Source organism: Schistocerca cancellata, chromosome 2 (assembly GCF_023864275.1).
Source record: "Schistocerca cancellata isolate TAMUIC-IGC-003103 chromosome 2, iqSchCanc2.1, whole genome shotgun sequence".
Classification (NCBI taxonomy): domain Eukaryota; kingdom Metazoa; phylum Arthropoda; class Insecta; order Orthoptera; family Acrididae; genus Schistocerca; species Schistocerca cancellata.
The window spans coordinates 100,765,493-100,786,480 of NC_064627.1; the positions used below are offsets into that span (position 1 = coordinate 100,765,493).

General features: G+C 43.2%; 1 protein-coding gene across 1 annotated transcript in view; it reads left to right on the plus strand.

The window, feature by feature from the left end:
• LOC126151236 (uncharacterized) overlaps positions 1–10,729 on the plus strand; it is a 349,750-nt gene extending 339,021 nt beyond the window's left edge. Inside the window, exon 14 of the mRNA XM_049915929.1 lies at positions 10,368–10,729. Within this exon, the coding sequence (XP_049771886.1) occupies positions 10,368–10,623 (256 nt within the window). The 3' untranslated portion in view covers positions 10,624–10,729. The remainder of the gene's footprint in view (positions 1–10,367) is intronic.
• Positions 10,730–20,988: the final 10,259 nt, after the last annotated feature.

Sequence of the window (20,988 nt, forward strand, 5' to 3'; positions counted from 1 at the left end):
TGAAACAATGTTGGGAGTGGTTACCGCTAGGTATGTCGAAAATCCAAGATGCTCTGCCGACTGCTGTTTTTAAGTGAGCAATGACTGAACTGAACAAAGAACGCGTTTTGTAACGCTCAATGTCAACTTTTTGGCTATGAAATACGAAATAAAAGTGCCAGATCCATGATTTGGGATCCAAACACCTCAAGAAAGGACGTCGGACGAGGAATTGGAAGTGAACTGACCAACTGTTGTGGCAGTTTGGCAAAAGCTATGGTTCAAGAGAGCTTTGACTGGTGGAAAATAACTGCAGCGTGCGAAGTGTCAACTACCAAGTAACTTTTATCGGACTATAATGGAAAACAACTCACCTTATCACAGACTGTAATTTATTTAATATTCTTGTGGCCTTTACTCACATTTAATTACATTTAAGCTGAGTTTTATACACCTTATTACTTAAATAAATTTCTATCTTTTAAAAAAGTTTCAATGACGGCTTTTCAACAACAGCAAATTTTATGCCTACTCCTCGATGTCTGTTTTCGTCTTCAGAGGAAGACAAACGTTACAGTCTCCGTTATGCATCTTCTTTCAGAATACCCTGCATTTCAGAGAGCTTCTTTCTTGCAGCTGATAATGATTCTCTGCCAGTTATCCTGATGTGTGTACGTACGAAACCTCCGTATGTCAGTCACTCAGATCGGTACCAAACGTTGTATGTTGATAGAGTAGCAACCAAATCTCCGATTTAGTTCGTACTGTGTGTTGCCGTCCAGCTGAACGAGCGTAAACATTAATTAAAAGCAACACCAGAACTACGGAGCACATCAAAAGCATAACTGTAGGCAACTAACACATTTTGCTTCCGTGTGGAAGTTGGTAGAGCGTTAGATCCTTGTACGAAGGGTCCAGGATTCAAACTCCAGTAACAACAAATTTATTCACTGTATTATGCGTGAAAATGTTATATGGAACTACGTGTATATAACACGTAAAAGGGCTGTTTGGAGTTTACAGTAATGTTCTCCTGGCAGTCTGCTTTCGCTTCGTTTCTTCGAAAGTAGTAAACTACATTTGTAGTTTCACAGAATGTACAATCAGAACAGAAAAATAAAGAAACAACTGCATCACACGAGCGGAAGTAACAGTAGTAATAATAATTAAAAGTAAACAAAATATTAAGATCAATAATAAGTACAAAATGTTCAAAAAACGAAGCGAAAGCAGACTGCCAAAAGAACATTTATACAAACTCCGAAACGTCCTTTTACATATCAGGAAAATGTTCACCCATATAACAGTTTCCAGCGTAAAAAGTAAAACAAAATTCTCATCAGAGTGGTTAGAACGGGGGACCTGTAGTACGACATCCGAACGCTATACCTACTCACCCACGCGAAAACCGCAATAAAATCACTCACAGATACGCTTTTCTTGTGCTCCTTACCTCTGGTGTTACTTTTAATTACCGTTTACGCATATTACACTGGACGAAGCACACAGCACGAACTAAATCGGTGTTTTGGTTGACACTCTGTCGACACATAACGACCGGTACCGATCTGCGCGCCTGACATCTGGAGGTCTGGGTGTTGTTGTTGTGGTCTTCAGTCCTGAGACTGGTTTGATGCAGCTCTCCATGCTACTCTATCCTGTGCAAGCGTCTTCATCTCCCAGTACCTACTGCAACCTACATCCTTCTGAATCTGCTTAGTGTATTGATCTCTTGGTCTCCCTCTACGATTTTTACCCTCCACGCTGCCCTCCAATGCTAAATTTGTGATCCCTCGATGCCTCAGAACATGTCCTACCAACCGATCCCTTATTCTAGTCAACTTGTGCCATAAACTTCTCTTCTCCCCAATCCTATTCAATACCTCCTCATTAGTTACGTGATCTACCCACCTTATCTTCAGCATTCTTCTGTAGCACCACATTTCGAAAGCTTCTATTCTCTTCTTGTCCAAACTAGTTATCGTCCATGTCTCACTTCCATACATGGCTACACTCCATACAAATACTTTCAGAAACGACTTCCTGACACCTAAATCTATATTCGATGTTAACAAATTTCTCTTCTTCAGAAACGCTTTCCTTGCCATTGCCAGTCTACATTTTATATCCTCTCTACTTCGACCATCATCGGTTATTTTACTCCCTAAATAGCAAAACTCCTTTTCTACCTTAAGTGTCTCATTTCCTAATCTAATTCCCTCAGCATTACCCGACTTAATTTGACTACATTCCATTATCCTCGTTTTGCTTTTGTTGATGTTCATCTTATATCCTCCTTTCAAGACACTGTCCATTCCGTTCAACTGCTCTTCCAAGTCCTTTGCTGTCTCTGACAGAATTACAATGTCATCGGCGAACCTCAAAGTTTTTACTTCTTCTCCATGAATTTTAATACCTACTCCGAATTTTTCTTTTGTTTCCTTTACTGCTTGCTCAATATACAGATTGAATAACATCGGGGAGAGGCTACAACCCTGTCTCACTCCTTTCCCAACCACTGCTTCCCTTTCATGCCCCTCGACTCTTATAACTCCCATCTGGTTTCTGTACAAATTGTAAATAGCCTTTCGCTCCCTGTATTTTACCCCTGCCACCTTCAGAATTTGAAAGAGAGTATTCCAGTCAACATTATCAAAAGCTTTCTCTAAGTCTACAAATGCTAGAAACGTAGGTTTGCCTTTTCTTAATCTTTCTTCCAAGATAAGTCGTAAGGTCAGTATTGCCTCACGTGTTCCAACATTTCTACGGAATCCAAACTGATCTTCCCCGAGGTCGGCTTCTACCAGTTTTTCCATTCGTCTGTAAAGAATTCGCGTTAGTATTTTGCAGCTGTGACTTATTAAACTGATAGTTCGGTAACTTTCACATCTGTCAACACCTGCTTTCTCTGGGATTGGAATTATTATATTCTTCTTGAAGTCTGAGGGTATTTCGCCTGTCTCATACATCGTGCTCACCAGATGGTAGAGTTTTGTCATGACTGGCTCTCCTGAGGCCATCAGTAGTTCTAATGGAATGTTGTCTACTCCCGGGGCCTTGTTTCGACTCAGGTCTTTCAGTGCTCTGTCAAACTCTTCACGAAGTATCTTATCTCCCATTTCATCTTCATCTACATCCTCTTCCATTTCCATAATATTGTCCTCAAGTACATCGCCCTTGTATAAACCCTCTATATACTCCTTCCACCTTTCTACTTTCCCTTCTTTGCTTAGAACTGGGTTGCCATCTGAGCTCTTGATATTCATACAAGTGGTTCTCTTCTCTCCAAAGGTCTCTTTAATTTTCCCGTAGGCAGTATCTATCTTACCCCTAGTGAGACAAGCTTCTACATCCTTACATTTGTCCTCTAGCCACCCCTGCTTAGCCATTTTGCACTTCCTGTCGATTTCATTTTTGAGACGTTTATATTCCTTTTTGCCTGCTTCATTTACTGCATTTTTATATTTTCTCCTTTCATCAATTAAATTCAATATTTCTTCTGTTACCCAAGGATTTCTATTAGCCCGCGTCTTTTTACCTACTTGATCGTCTGCTGCCTTCACCACTTCATCCCTCAGAGCTACCCATTCTTCTTCTACTGTATTTCTTTCCCCCATTCCTGTCAATTGTTCCCTAATGCTCTCCCTGAAACTCTCTACAACCTCTAGTTCTTTCAGTTTATCCAGGTCCCATCTCCTTAAATTCCCACCTTTTTGCAGTTTCTTCAGTTTCAATCTGCAGTTCATAACCAATAGATTGTGGTCAGAATCTACATCTGCCCCAGGAAATGTCTTACAATTTAAAACCTGGTTCCTAAATCTCTGTCTTACCATTATATAATCTATCTGAAACCTGTCAGTATCTCCAGGCTTCTTCTATGTATACAGCCTCCTTTCATGATTCTTGAACCAAGTGTTAGCTATGATTAAGTTATGCTCTGTGCAAAATTCTACAAGGCGGCTTCCTCTTTCATTCCTTCCCCCCAATCCATATTCACCTACTATGTTTCCTTCTCTCCCTTTTCCTACTGACGAATTCCAGTCACCCATCACTATTAAATTTTCGTCTCCCTTCACTACCTGAATAATTTCTTTTATCTCGTCATACATTTCATCTATTTCTTCATCATCTGCAGAGCTAGTTGGCATATAAACTTGTACTACTGTAGTAGGCATGGGCTTTGTGTCTATCTTGGCCACAATAATGCGTTCACTATGCTGTTTGTAGTAGCTAACCCGCACTCCTATTTTTTTATTCATTATTAAACCTACTCCTGCATTACCCCTATTTGATTTTGTATTTATAACCCTGTAATCACCTGACCAAAAGTCTTGTTCCTCCTGCCACCGAACTTCACTAATTCCCACTATATCTAACTTTAACCTATCCATTTCCCTTTTTAAATTTTCTAACCTACCTGCCCGATTAAGTGATCTGACATTCCACGCTCCGATCCGTAGAACGCCAGTTTTCTTTCTCCTGATAACGACGTCCTCTTGAGTAGTCCCCGCCCGGAGATCCGAATGGGGGACTATTTTACCTCCGGAATATTTTACCCAAGAGGACGCCATCATCATTTAATCATACAGTAGAGCTGCATGTCCTCGGGAAAAATTACGGCTGTAGTTTCCCCTTGCTTTCAGCCGTTCGCAGTACCAGCACAGCAAGGCCGTTTTGGTTAATGTTACAAGGCCAGATCAGTCAATCTCCAGACTGTTGCCCCTGCAACTACTGAAAAGGCTGCTGCCCCTCTTCAGGAACCACATGTTTGTCTGGCCTCTCAACAGATACCCCTCCGTTGTGGTTGCACCTACGGTACGGCCATGTGTATCGCTGAGGCACGCAAGCCTCCCCACCAACGGCAAGGTCCATGGTTCATGGGGCGGGAGGTCTGGGTATCAGGGCTTAATTCGTTTATCTACAGCTGTTACAAGGATAGTTTAATAAAACTGACACTATAAAATTTCATCTCAGTTTCACGTCTCATTGCCAATATGCAAATGTGTTATTACACCGTGCGAGGGTACTTGCAGTCTCTTCCCTTCCTATCTTTGTCACTCTGTGGATAATACTTCTTCGAAAATGTGATGGTATTTCTCCAGGCTCTTAGATTCTACAAAGCTGAATTGCCATTTGCTTGGTCCTTGTCACAATGATTTTAGAAATTCCAAGGGAATGTTACCTACGCCTTCCAAATGTATGGCCGGCCGTTGTGGCCGAGCGGCTCTAGGCGCTTCAGTCTGGAACCGCGCGCCCGCTACGGTCGCAGGTTCGAATCCTGCCTCGGGCATGGATGTGTGTGATGTCCTTAGGTTAGTTAGGTTTAAGTAGTTCTAAGTTCTAGGGGACTGATGACCTCAGATGTTAAGTCCTATAGTGCCCAGAGCCATTTGAACCATTTGAACCATTTTTTTCCAAATGTATGCGATTATTTTAAAACTATGTACAGGGTGAACATAAATAAAACCAACAAACTCCAGGGACGGATTCCTGACTGGAAAAGGAGGAACAAAGGTCCTATGAACATGTGTTGGGAAATGCATAGTTGTCACGGTGACTGACTCTGACGAATGAAAGTTCCTGTGGCCATGCGCCGTGAGTTCTTTGTGTTTTGCAGCGGCGATTGACACAAAATACTGTAAGCAGTTGAATGGTCCGTTATTCATGTTGGAAACAAGTCGAGATGGTGTTTGTGTACGGCCAAGCAGATGGAAACGATCGAAAGGCAGCGCGGGTATACCAAAACAAGTACATCTACATCTACATCTACATCCATACTCCGCAAGCCACCTGACGGTGCGTGGCGGAGGGTACCTTCAGTACCTCTATCGGTTCTCCCTTCTATTCCAGTCTCGTATTGTTCGTGGAAAGAAGGAAGTACCTTCACAGACGCCAACCACATCACACAACATTTCAAACCACTTTTGTGCGTTTGTGTGATCATGGGACCTCTCGGACAGACAAACATGGAGGGAGGCCGCGGACCGTGCGAATACCAGATTTAGAGGACCAGGTGCTAAGGGATATTGTGACGAACCCCAGTAAAAGGTCCAGGCAAGTGGAACGCCAAGATGGTGGAAGCCAAACTACGTTTATATACAGGGCGGTCCATTGATAGTGACCGGGCCAAATATCTCACGAAATAAGCATCAAACGGAAAAACTACAAAGAACGAAACTCGTCTAGCTTGAAGGGGGAAACCAGATGACGCTATGGTTGGACCGCTAGATGGCGCTGCCATAGGTCAAACGGATATCAACTGCGTTTTTTTAAATAGGAACCCCCATTTTATTACATATTCGTGAAGTACGTAAAGAAATATGAATGTTTTAGTTGGACCACTTTTTTCGTTTAGTGATAGATGGCGCTGTAATAGTCACATACGTACAAGTACGTGGTATCACGTAACATTCCGCCAGTTCGGACGGTATTTGCTTCGTGATACATTACCCGTGTTAAAATGGACCGTTTACCAATTGCGGGAAAGGTCGATATCATGTTGATGTATGGCTATTGTGATCAAAATGCCCAACGGGCGTGTGCTATGTATGCTGCTCGGTATCCTGGACGACATCATCCAAGTGTCCGGACCGTTCGTCGGATAGTTACGTTATTTAAGGAAACAGGAAATGTTCAACCACATGTGAAACGTCAACCACGACCTGAAACAAATGATGATGCCCAAGTAGGTGTTTTAGCTGCCGCGGCTAATCCGCACATCAGTAGCAGACAAATTGCGCAAGAATCGAAAATCTCAAAAACGTCGGCGTTGAGAATGCCTACATCAACATCGATTGCACCGTACCATATTTCTAGGCATCAGGAACTGCATGGCAACGACTTTGAACGTCGAGTACAGTTCTGTCTCTGGGCACAAGAGAAATTACGGGACGATGACAGATTTTTTGCACGCGTTCTATTTAGCGACGAAGAGTCATTCACCAACAGCGGTAAAGTAAACCGGCATAATATGCACTATTGGGCAACGAAAAATCCACGATGGCTGCGACAAGTGGAACATCAGCGACCTTGGTGGGTTAATGTATGGTGCGGCATTATGGGAGGAAAGATAATTGGCCCCCATTTTATCGATGGCAATCTAAATGGTGCAATGTATGCTGATTTCCTACGTAATGTTCTACCGATGTTACTACACAATGTTTCACTGCATGACAGAATGGCGAAGTACTTCCAACATGATAGGTGTCCGGCACATAGCTCGCGTGGGGGTTGAAGCGGTATTGAATAGCATATTTCATGACAGATGGATTGGTCGTCGAAACACCATACCATGGCCCGCACGTTCACCGGATCTGACGTCCCCGGATTTCTTTCTGTGGGGAAAGTTGAAGGATATTTGCTATCGTGATCCACCGACAACGCCTGACAACATGCGTCAGCGCATTGTCAATGCATGTGCGAACATTACGGAAGGCGAACTACTCGCTGTTGATAAGAATGTCGTTACACGTATTGCCAAATGCATTGAGGTTGACGGACATCATTTTGAGCATTTATTGCATTAATGTGGTGTTTACAGCATGCGTTTTCAGAAATGGTAAGTTCACAAAGGTACATGTATCACATTGGAACAACCGAAATAAAATGTTCAAACGTACCTACGTTCTGTATTTTAATTTAAAAAAACCTACCTGTTACCAACTGTTCGTCTGAAATTGTGAGCCATATGTTTGGACTATTACAGCGCTATCTATCACAAAGCGAAAAAAGTGGTCCAACTAAAACGTTCATATTTCTGTACGTGCTACACAAATATGTAATAAAAAAATGGGGGTTCCTATTTTAAAAACGCAGTTGGTATCCGTTTGACCTATGGCAGCGCCATCTAGCGGGCCAACCATAGCACCATCTGGTTTCCCCCTTCAAGCTAGACAAGTTTCGTTCTTTGTAGTTTTTTCGTTTGACTCTTATTTCGTGAGATATTTGGCCCGGTCATATTCAATGGACCACCCTGTATATACTGCATCACAACCGCTGCTATCCCTATCGCCTGCAACGAGTGCAAGCATTATCAGCAGCGGACTTACCCCCAGGGGAAGGGTTTTGTCTATGGTTTTTGCACCAGACCATGACAATTACGGGATTTCTGTCAACAACAATCTATAATGAGACGTGTGAACGTGTGCATTGCATCACATGGATACCACTTTGTACATCTGCTGTGACGTGGATGCGATGCAGCTTTGTACGGTGTTCCTGGTCGATTCGTTGTCTTTGCACGCACACCGACCATTTCCAGACACATGTTCATGCGACCTTTTCTCCTCCATTTCCAGTCAGCAGTCCGTCCCTGCAGTTTATCGCCCAGTACAATACGACAATAAAACAATCATGTACAATATTTGTGACTTTTTTCATTTTCCACTATCGTATCCCAACCCTGTTGTCCTCGCTTATTACAAACTCAACCACTGATATGACTACGATGGCTTTCCCGGCGTAATAATTGATAATATTCTTCTCGGGTATGCAGCCGGATCATAACGTCTTCATGACACAATATTTCCGCGGTCCAACTGGCCGCCATCTTCAGGTGAGGGTGCTGGTGCACGATCTCGCCGGAACTGACTTTCCAGCGCAAGCGGCGGCCCCTATATAGGCCGCATAGGACCCACAACGCGTGCGCGAGAAGGTGCCGTAACTGCCCTCTAGCGCAGGCGAAATCGAGATTTGGGTGCTGTCAAAAATTTAAAAATTTTTTTAAAGTTTTATTCCGACGATCGAAACACAGACCGTTGTTCTTTAATGTCAGATAACACCGGGTCCCAAGTCTTACTTAATAGATAGCCCTTGTCTCTATTAATAAGATTGTCAGATAAACGAATCTCTATGGATTCTTTTAAAACGCAGTCCCAATAGCGAGATGCAGGGACAACCATTTGTGTCTCGTCATATAGCATTCTGTGTCCCTCGGTGAGACAGTGCTCCGCCACTGCAGATTTCTCAGGTTGAAGCAGCCGTGTGTGCCGCTGATGCTCAACACATCGGTCCTGAATGGTCCGGATTGTCTGACCAATATAAGCCTTCCCACAGTGGCAAGGGATCTTGTACACACCGGGCTTCCTGAAACCCAAGTCATCCTTAACAGAGCCAAGAAGCGCTCTAATCTTGGCTGGCGGACGAAAAATACTTTTGATATGATATCTTTTCAGAATTCTTCCTATCTTCGAGGAAATGCTCCCTGCAAAAGGCAGAAAAGCCACCGATTTGCAGGTATCTTCTGGTGGTTCAGGCGAAGGTCCAAACTGGAAACCAAGACGGATCTTTTTATCTGTATAGCCATTCTGCTTGAACACAACCTTAAGATGGTCCAATTCTTGTGTCAAGCTTTCTCCATCTGAAATGGCATAAGCTCTTCTCGCCAACGTCCGCAGGACCCCCGTACGCTGGAACGATGGATGACAGCTAGAAGCATGCAGGTAACGGTCCGTGTGCGTAGGCTTTCGATAAACACTGTGTCCCAATGTGCCATCATCCTTTCTGTACACCAGAACATCCAGAAACGGAAGCTTTCCATCACTTTCCACCTCCATGGTAAACTTGATGCTAGGATGCAGGGAATTAAAATGATCTAGGAGGCGGTCAAGAGCTTCTCTTCCATGAGGCCACACCATAAACGTATCGTCAACGTACCTCCAGAAACAGGTTGGTTTTAAGGACGCCGTCTTCAGCGCCATGTCCTCAAAATTTTCCATAAAAAGATTGGCGACTATTGGGGACAATGGGCTCTCCATAGCCACTCCGTCAGTCTGTTCAAAATATTTGTCATTGAATAAAAAGTACGTCGACGTCAGCACATGGCGAAAAAAGCCTGGTTGTTTCCTCGTCCAGTTTCTCACCAATTAATTGCAAGGATTCTCGCAGAGGAACCCGGGTAAAAAGCGACGCGACATCAAAGCTCACAAGCAAATCCCAGGGACTAAGAGACAAGGACTTAAATCTTTGAATAAACACCATAGAATTGGGAATGTGATGTTCGCATTTACTGACGTGAGGGCCAAGAACAGATGCTAAATACTTGGCTAGATTGTAGGTAGGAGCACCCAAACTACTCACGATCGGACGAAGCGGGACCCCTTTCTTATGAATCTTGGGTAGACCGTATAATCTCGGTGGCACGGCGGCACCAGGACGAAGTTTTTGAGAACGTCGTCAGGTAAAGAACTCTTCTTCAGGAGTGAAAGCGTCTTCCGTTTTATCCGTTCCGTTGGATCGTCCTGCAATGTTCTGTATGCTGAGTCCTCAAGTAAGAGATCCATCTTTCCCAGATAGTCATCACGTGACAGAAGAACCGTTGCGTTGCCTTTGTCCGCTGGTAGAACTATCATATCAACCACTGATAGGTGACGGTTCCGTGCTGTCTGCAGGATGGCGCTGTTCGTGTTCTTCGTGCTGTGCAACGGCCAGCTGCGCAGCAGTCTGCGGGCGAGGGTGTCTCGTGTGGTGTGGTGCTGGCCCAGCAGCGGCCGACCGCCCGGCTACCAGCGCTCCACCACGACCACCAACACCACACGGATCAAGGACTCCTTCTCCGACCACACTCCACTGGTGCGCCAGCGGCTGAACCGACTACAAGAGCAGTTGGAGCTCGATCTCAAGAAGCGCAGCAACAGACCAGCATGAAACCTCGAGAGACCGTGGCGGAATCCCACGGGTCAGCCCGCCTGAGAGACCAACACACACAAGACAGTATCATGATAACTTTTTTCTGAAATAGAATATCGCCGTAAGCCTGTAGATTTGAAGTTTTTCATTTTTAAATAACAATGTTTTCGCTCAACGAAGTTTCATTGGCACCCTTCTCCTTCCCTTTCACTTGCTTTCCAGCTGTTGTCAGCAGGACGTATGTGCATCACCATTAGGCACTGCGAGCAGTCAACTTCTACCTGCTACAAGTTTAACGCTCAAAATCGAGGTCACTGTGTGTCCTATAGTAGGCGCACCCTTACTGCACTTGATTAACCAAAAACAATCTTAGCAAAAATGGAAATCCCAAGAAAGCAATAGTTCAGAAGTTACGTATCTACATCTACATCTACATGATTACTCTGCAATTCACATTTAAGTGCTTGGCAGAGGGTTCATCGAACCACAATCATACTATCTCCCTACCATTCCACTCCCGAACAGCGCGCGGGAAAAACGAACACCTAAACCTTTCTGTTCGAGCTCTGATTTCTCTTATTTTATTTTGATGATCATTCCTACCTATGTAGGTTGGGCCCAACAAAATATTTTCGCATTCGGAAGAGAAAGTTGGTGACTGAAATTTCGTAAATAGATCTCGCCGCGACGAAAAATGTCTCTGCTTTAATGACTTCCATCCCAACTCGCGTATCATATCTGCCACACTCTCTCCCCTATTACGTGATAATATAAAACGAGCTGCCCTTTCTTGCACCCTTTCGATGTCCTCCGTCAATCCCACCTGGTAAGGATCCCACACCGCGGAGCAACATTCTAACAGAGAACGAACGAGTGTAGTGTAAGCTGTCTCTTTAGTGGACTTGTTGCATCTTCTAAGTGTCCTGCCAATGAAACGCAACCTTTGGCTCGCCTTCCCCACAATATTATCTATGTGGTCTTTCCAACTGAAGTTGTTCGTGTTGTGTCTAGACAAGACAGTCTAGACACAGGGCGAGGAAGCCGAAAGGGCACGCGTCAACTCACGCCGGCTGGCGTTAAGTCTGAAACAGGATACGTAATGAATGCTATAAAGAAAAGTACGTAGCTGCTGGAATACTTAACTTTAATCCATCATTTGTATACAGCATTCTGGATGATACAAGTGAGACTCTCTCTAGAAATGGTTAATGGCGCCTTGCTAGGTCGTAGCCATGGACTTAGCTGAAGGCTATTCTAACTGTCTCTCGTCAAATGAGAGAAAGGCTTCGTCAGTGTAGTCGCTAACAAAGTCGTCCTACAACTGGGACGAGTCCTAGTACGTCTCTCTAGACGTGCCGTGTGGTGGCGCTCGGTCTGCAATTACTGACAGTGGCGACACGCGGGTCCGACATGTACTAATGGACCGCGGCCGATTTAAAGCTACCACCTAGCAAGTGTGGTGTCTGGTGGTGACACCACAGTTCGTAATTTTAACACCCAGGTACTTAGTTGAATTGACAGCCTTGAGAATTGTACTATTTATCGAGTAATCGAATTCCAACGGATTTCTTTTGGAACTCATGTGGATCACCTCACACTTTTCGTTATTTAGCGTCAACTGCCACCTGCCACACCACACAGCAATCTTTTCTAAATCGCTTTGCAACTGATACTGGTCTTCGGATGACCTTACTAGACGGTAAATTACAGCATCATCTGCGAACAACCTAAGAGAACTGCTCAGATTGTCACCCAGGTCATTTATATAGATCAGGAACAGCAGAGGTCCCAGGACGCTTCGCTGGGGATCACCTGGAGGACATCACTTCAGTTTTACTCGATGATTTGCCGTCTATTACTACGAACTGCGACCTTCCTGACAGGAAATCACGAATCCAATCACACAACTGAGACGATAACCCATAGGCCCGCAGCTTGATTAGAAGACGCTTGTGAGGAACGGTGTCAAAAGCTTTCCGGAAATCTAGAAATACGGAATCAACTTGAGATCCACTATCGATAGCGGCCATTACTTCGTGCGAATAAAGAGCTGCGTTGCACAGGAACGATGTTTTCTGAAACCATGCTGATTACCAGATCTACCGGTATGAAATGAGCGTCAAGATACAAATGTGTCGCTCGGGAAAATTTGTAGTGAACGAGCCTTAATTTTCTTTTGTTTCGTTGTTATGACATCTGTCAAAGATATTTATTATAAATCAAGTCACGGAACAAACATCATCATATGTTTTCATCGTGTTAACAACGTCGAATTTTGTACCAGAGAATGATGATTTGCGGAAAGCATTAATTTTTTGTTTTCATTTGAAAAAAAGTGCTGCAGAGTCGCATCGAATGCTTGTCGAGGCATATGGTGATCATGCTCTATCAGAAGCAACATGCAAAAGATGGTTTCAACGGTTCAGATATAATGATGTAAGAAATGAAGAACGTGGAAGACCACCAAAAAAGTTCGAAGACGCCGAATTGCAAGCAATATTGGATGAAGATGATACTTTGAGTCAGAAGCAAATGGCAGCAATGCTAAATGTTGCACAACAAACAATTTCTGACCGTTTGAAACCTATGGGAAAGATCCAAAAGTGTGGAAAATGGGTGCCACATGAATTGAATGAAAGACAGATGGAAAACCGAAAAACTATTTGTTAAATTTTGCTTCAAAAATATGAAAGAAAATCATTTTTGCATCGAATTGTTACTGGCGATGAAAAATGGATTTATTTTAAGAATCCTAAACGGGAAAAAGTCATGGGTTAATCAGGGACAACCATCAACATCGCCTGCAAAACCAGATCGATTCGGTAAGAAGACAATGCCCTGTGTTTGGTGGGATCAGAAAGGTGTGGTGTATCATGAGCTTCTAAAACCCGGTGAAACTGTGAATATTAATCGCTACAGACAACAAATGATCGATTTGATCGAAAAAAGACCAGAATGGGCTAGAAGATATAGAAAAAAGTAATTTTTTTACACGAAAATGCACCTGCACACAAAGCAAAACTGGTTCAGGATACAATCAAAACACTTGGCTGGGAGCTGCTACCCCACCCGCCGTATTCACCAGACATGGCTCCTTCCGACTACCATTTGTTTTCATCAATGGGACAAGCATTGTCTGAGGAACACTTCGACTCCTACGAAGAAATCGAAAATTTGGTGTCTGATTAGTTTGCTTCAAAAGACGAACATTTGTATTGGTGTGGTGCCCACATATTGCAAGAAAGGTGGTCAAAATGTATAGAAAGCAATGGTCAGTACTTTGAATAAAATGTTTTTACTTTTCAATTCAAAATTAGTGTTTCATTTTCACAAAAAACGCTTATTTCATACCGGTACACCTGGTATTTTCTGTCTAGGAACAGAAGAAGTTACTTGAGAGGAAGCACGTAGGAGGAACAGAGGTACAAAAAAGTTCAAATATACAGGTTGAGTCGTGGCACGATGCAAAAATTTTTTCAGATAACCCACAGAATCGGTAGACGTGTCATTTTGTAGCAAAGAACCTGAGGTTTCACATAAAAGTGTCAAGTGCCATTTCGGTTCGATGTGACTACAATTTGTGATATGACAAACATTCCACCAGCAATCAGTTTCTTCCCATGCTCATTGCAACAAACCGGGCGACACTTGCCCATCGGCAGCGTAGATTCGATTTTTTAGTTCGGCTAAACTGTAGACCTGCTCGGAGGTTCTTTAGCGTGTTCGATGCGAACTTTACGCCCGAACAGTTGTTGCAGATTCGTTTCACGAAACCAAAACACAGAGCGTGCACGCTCCATACCGTAAAAGTAGCCATTTTAACGGTGTACTACGCTGGTGCTACGGATGGCGGAATGGGGTACTGATACACTACGTGAATCAAACTTGAGGTTGTTTGCTGAAAAATGACACATCTATCTATTCTGTAAGTTATCCCAATAAATTTCTATATAATTCCAAAATTACAAAGCCATTTTTCACTTACCCTGTAGTATTGACAGTGCCAACTGCTGAGGGGCAATTTCTTCATAACTGGTCGGAGACTGACCGCTACAGTTCGACTCGGCTATGATGAACGCTGAGGGAAGTGATTGAGCAAAACGTCAGCTCCACCGACCCCTGAGACAGTGATAGGCAACCACTCATGTGTGACGTATTTCCAACAGCATTGTACGGGAAGTGGTGCAGGATGGGAGCACTAGAGAGAAGTCTCTGATAAAAGAGAGTGAAGCAACTGCGCTCAGGTGTGACGCTAACTTCAGCAACCTAAAGGAAATGTGGCGCGATGCTGGCTTTGCAGCTCTCAGGTTCGTGGACACCATAAATACCCTGGGAGAGTGTTTGAAAGACTTGATGGAAAGACAGAGTTTGAAGTAAAATGTAATGCCTAAAAATCGTAAATATTCCGAGACTAGCTGGCCATCGTGTACATCTATCCCCCGTCTGTAGAAAGTGGTGGCTCCCAATGTTTCCATAAGGGTGCCAGACATTCCCTCGGATAGGCGGTTTGCCCAGACAGACACTCAAGAACCAGGGAAGAAGAATTTTAATTGATATTTCTAATTTTGCAACAGAGGTTTTTGCAATAACTTTAGAATGAGACAGCTAAAAAATGAAGTAATCTTCCACTATACATTATTACAGTACAGTATAACAATTATATACTAATCTTGTGTGTGTTCGCACCGAATAAACCACTGATCGTAAATAACCTCAATTGGTAATCGTAAAGCCTAAATTCACTGATAATGCTTTAATCTTAACTCCATTATTTCCTTTCTAAAATTCCTGTTATCTCACAAAAGCTAAACAAACGTTTGCACTTAATATGCAATTACATGTAACCTCTAGGAAATTATTTTCAATCGATCATCATTTTATCACTCGTAACTTACACATACATCAATTAGAAAATAAATGTGCGAAATATTTTTTTTTGCATAATAAATTACATCTCTCGGGTAATGGAGAGACAGATGGATCCTGTCACTGCTTTTTGAGTTTACATAAAAGCCCTCAGCAGATAAATGGATTGTATTGTTTCAATATAACATCTATAAAATGACAACTTGTGAAAAAATAAGTAAGTACTGTTTTAACGACGGGTGGTTTGCAATTTGAAATGACGATACTACCCAGTACAATTTGTGTCTGCAGTCTCAAATGGCCCATCCATACAGGGAAGACAAATATGATCTTAAAATCTGACACAGTTCTACTCACAGTTGTCATAAAATATTTCTTCCTAATAAAGACAGAATAGGCCACTTTAACATCGATCACCAAAAAAAGTTTGCACCATATACAAAACTGACCAATATAAATGTGGTAATCACTTCCTTTTATCAGTGAATTACAACCCTCAACACATATTAAAATCGTTATACAACTGTCATAAAACGGGGATATTCTACAATAAACAAAAGCTGTAGTTATTATTTTGCTATGTTTAAAGGTGAAGTTACTCGACAAGTTTAAAAAGTCTACAAACTAGGCACAGTGACAACAAAAGGAAAGGTTACTTCCAGTGTCAGGGCTTTAGAGGAAGGTGGCTTCGACAGAAGGAGGAATACAGAATAGCGTCTGTGACACTGCATGTGGGTAAGAAATAAAGAGGAGAAAGGTTTGGTGTTACCAGAGGGCACCGCCCACCAGTATCAGCTGAGGGACGATGACGGTCCCATTGATTCAGCAATGTGAAAAATCTGTGCCACTGCAAAAATATCAGAATTTCCCTTACCTTACTTTAGAGAGAGGGAAGGCAAAAATACACATCTTTCTCTTAAAATGTAAACATTATGTTCCTACCAAATATAAAACTCAAATCTGCATGAACAAACTGATACACTTGAATTACTCGTAAAACAAAACAATATTCCTACAGCCTCTATGACAGTGTGTAATGGCCTTAATATACCAAAGGTACATGAAAGCTTTCTAGAACACCATTCCCATATAGCACATCAACTAATACAGTGACAAACGCATGTGTAACCTTTTAGTGATGAACGTTAATAAATTGTCCTCAGATAAACGATGACTAATAAGTTAACAAATTTCAAAAATTTTTCACATGTAACTACAAAACTTAAAGTTATAGGCAAAAAGAAACACATGTGCAAACCTCTAATTCCGTTAGTCTCTCAGATCTAAGCGAATACATGTTGAGTGTCTTTTTTGGTTCTCCCACTAATAGGTAATGCACCATGATATATGGAAATTACTTTTCAATGAAAAGTTATTAATTCATGCAAATTCCAGTTTGAACTGATATTTAAAAAATATAACCCTGTTCAGGTCTTAATTGAATAACAGGTACCAGTTTCTGCTAGAACACTTACATATGAATATTTCATAACCAACAGATCGACCGTCAAAACCTCACAAAGTTATTTCACTCTGTGAAGGGAGGGGGAGTGTTCGTTGAAGCTGACAAAAATATTGTCTCTATTAAGGTCGAAGTTGAGTGTGACATTGAAGTCATCTGGTCGCGTATAACAGGTGCAGGTAATGCCAGGTTAATTACTGGATGTTTTAACCAGCCACCCGATCCTACTGTGACAGTTATGGAGTCATTCAAAGAAGGTCTACGGTCGATAGCGCCTAAATACCCAGATCATGCAATACTTGTTGGAGGCGACTTTGACCTGCCGACTATAGACTGGGATGTCTACAGATTCATTGCGGGGGGTACAGAAATACTTTTGAACCCTTTTTTTCTGAAAGTTGTCTTGAACTGCTAGATTGGCAGCCCACACGCAATGTACAACCTTGTAGCTACAAATATGACGGATCTTATTGACAATGACAGCATAGAAACGAAGATTAGAGATAATGATGTTACTATAGCAACTATGATTGCGAAAGTTAACAAATCTGTCAAGAAGGCTAGGTGAGTGTTTCTGGTACATAGAGCAGATAAGAAGTTATTAACATCTCACATGGGCAGTAAATTGGCATCACTTAGTTCCAGTAAGATGAATGTAGAGGAATTATGAACAAAGTGTAAGCAGATTGTAAATCGTGATCTAGGGAGCTATGTGCAAAGTAAGTGGATAAAGGATGTAAAAGACTCACCATGGTTTGGTAACGAAGTTCTGCGGATGCTGAGCAAGCACAGGCTCTTGTATTCTCGGTTCAAAAGGAAACGCATACATGACGACAAACAAAGGTTAGTAGAAATTCGTACGTCTGTGAAAAGATTTATGCGCGAAGCATATAACAACTACCACCGTCAGACCTTAGCAAAAGATCTAGCAGAGAACCCGAGAAAATTCTGGTCGTATGTAAAATCGCTAAGTTGGTCTAAGGCTTCCATTCAGTCCCTTGTTGACCAGACTGGTGTGGCAGTTGAAGGTAGCAAAATGAAAGCTGAAGTTTTAAATTTCACTTTCAAGAAATCGTTCACACAGGAGAATCATACAAACTTACCGTCATTTGAATATCGGACAGACTCCCATACAGGCGACATAGTAATAAGAATACCTGGCGTAGAGAAACAACTAAAAGATTTGAAAGCAAATAAATCGCCAGCTCCAGATGGGATTCCAGTTTGATTTTACAAAGATTTGCGCCCTAGTTTATAGTAAATCTCTCGCCCAGCACGAAGTCCCAAGCGACTGGAAAAAAACGCAGCTGACTCCGGTATGAAAGAAGAATGAAAGAACGGACCCAGAAAATTACAGACCAATATCCTTAACTTCTGTTTGCTGAATAATACTCCAACATATTTTCAGTTCGAGTGTAATAAACTTTCTTGAGCCTGAGAAGCTTATGTGCACGATCAGCATGGTTTTAGAAAGCATCGACCGTGTGAAATTCAGCTTGCCCTTTTCTCACATGCTATGATGAGAACTGAAGGTGGAAGGGGTGAAATACAGGGAGCGAAAGGCTATTTACAATTTCTACAGAAACCAGATGGCAGTTATAAGAGTCTATGGGCATGAAAGAGAAACAGTGTTAAGGAAGAGAGTTAGACAAGGTTGTAGTCTATCCCAGATGTTATTAAATCTGTATATTGAGGAAGCAGTAAAGGAATCAAAAGAAAAATTTGGAGTAGGAATTAAAATCCACGGAGAAGAAATAAAAACTTTGAGGTTTGCCGATGACATTGCAATTCTGTCAGAGACAACAAAGGACCCGGAATAGCAGTTGAACAGAATGGACAGTGTCTTGAAAGGAGGATGTAAGTTGAACATCAACAAAAGCAAAATGAGGATAATGGAATACAGTCGAATTTAATCAGGTGATGCTGTGAAAATTAGATTAGGAAATGAGACACTTAAAGTAGTAGATGAGGTTTGCTATTTGGGGAGCGAAATAACTGATGGCGGTCGAAAATAGAGAGGATATAAAATGTAGACTGGCAACGGCAAGAAAAGCGTTTCTCAAGAAGAGAAGTTTGTTAACATCTAGTGTAGATTTAAGTGCCAGGAAGTCTGTTCCGAAAGTATCCGTATGGAATGTAGCCCTGTATGCAAGCGAAACATGGACGATAAATAGTTTAGACAAGAAGAGAAAAGAAGCTTTCGAAATGTGTTGCTACAGAAAAATGCTGAATGTCAGATGAGTATATCAGGAAACTAATGAGGAGGTACTGAATAGAATTGGGGAGAAGAGAAATTTATGGCACAGCTTGACTAGAAGAAGGGCTCGGTTGATAGGATATGTTCCGAGGCATCATGGAATCACCAGTTTAGGATTAGAGGGCAGCGTGGAGGGTAAAAATCGTAGAGAGAGACCAAGAGATGAATACACTAAGCAGATTCAGAAGGATATAGGTTGCAGTAGTTACTTGGAGAGGAAGAAGCTTGCACAGGAGAGAGTAGCATGGAGGCATGGAGAGCTGCACAATCCAGTCTCTGGACTGAAGACAACAACACAACACATGCTGAGAAGTGTGAATGAAGGGCAACGGGCAGATTCCTTATTTCTAGATTTCCGGAAAGCATTTGACACGGTGCCCTCTTGCAGGCTGTTAACGAAGGTACGACCATGTGGAATAAAATCACAGATATATCAGTGGCTGGAAGAGTTCTTAAATAATAGAACCCAGTATGTTGTCCTAGATGGTGAGTGTTCATCAACGGCAAGAGTATCGTCAGGAGTGCCTCGGGGAAATGTGATATGACCGCTGTTGTTCTCTCTATACACAAGTAATTTGGCTGACACGGTGGGCAGCAGTCTGCTGTTGTTTGCTGATGACGCCGTGGTGTACGGTAAGATGTAGAAGTTGAGTGACTGGAGGAAGATACGAGTACAAGACGACTTAGACAAAATTTACAGTTGTTGTGATGAATGGCAGCTGGCCCTAAATGTGTAAAAATGTAAGTTAATGTGGACGAGTAGGAAGATCAAACCCGAAATGTTGGGATGCAGTATTACTAGTGTCCTGCTTGACACAGTCGATTCGTTTACATACACTCCTGGAAATGGAAAAAAGAACACATTGACACCGGTGTGTCAGACCCACCATACTTGCTCCGGACACTGCGAGAGGGCTGTACAAGCAATGATCACACGCACGGCACAGCGGACACACCAGGAACCGCGGTGTTGGCCGTCGAATGGCGCTAGCTGCGCAGCATTTGTGCACCGCCGCCGTCAGTGTCAGCCAGTTTGCCGTGGCATACGGAGCTCCATCGCAGTCTTTAACACTGGTAGCATGCCGCGACAGCGTGGACGTGAACCGTATGTGCAGTTGACGGACTTTGAGCGAGGGCGTATAGTGGGCATGCGGGAGGCCGGGTGGACGTACCGCCGAATTGCTCAACACGTGGGGCGTGAGGTCTCCACAGTACATCGATGTTGTCGCCAGTGGTCGGCGGAAGGTGCACGTGCCCGTCGACCTGGGACCGGACCGCAGCGACGCACGGATGCACGCCAAGACCGTAGGATCCTACGCACTGCCGTAGGGGACCGCACCGCCACTTCCCAGCAAATTAGGGACACTGTTGCTCCTGGGGTATCGGCGAGGACCATTCGCAACCGTCTCCATGAAGCTGGGCTACGGTCCCGCACACCGTTAGGCCGTCTTCCGCTCACGCCCCAACATCGTGCAGCCCGCCTCCAGTGGTGTCGCGACAGGCGTGAATGGAGGGACGAATGGAGACGTGTCGTCTTCAGCGATGAGAGTCGCTTCTGCCTTGGTGCCAATGATGGTCGTATGCGTGTTTGGCGCCGTGCAGGTGAGCGCCACAATCAGGACTGCATACGACCGAGGCACACAGGGCCAACATCCGGCATCATGGTGTGGGGAGCGATCTCCTACACTGGCCGTACACCACTGGTGATCGTCGAGGGGACACTGAATAGTGCACGGTACATCCAAACCGTCATCGAACCCATCGTTCTACCATTCCTAGACCGGCAAGGGAACTTGCT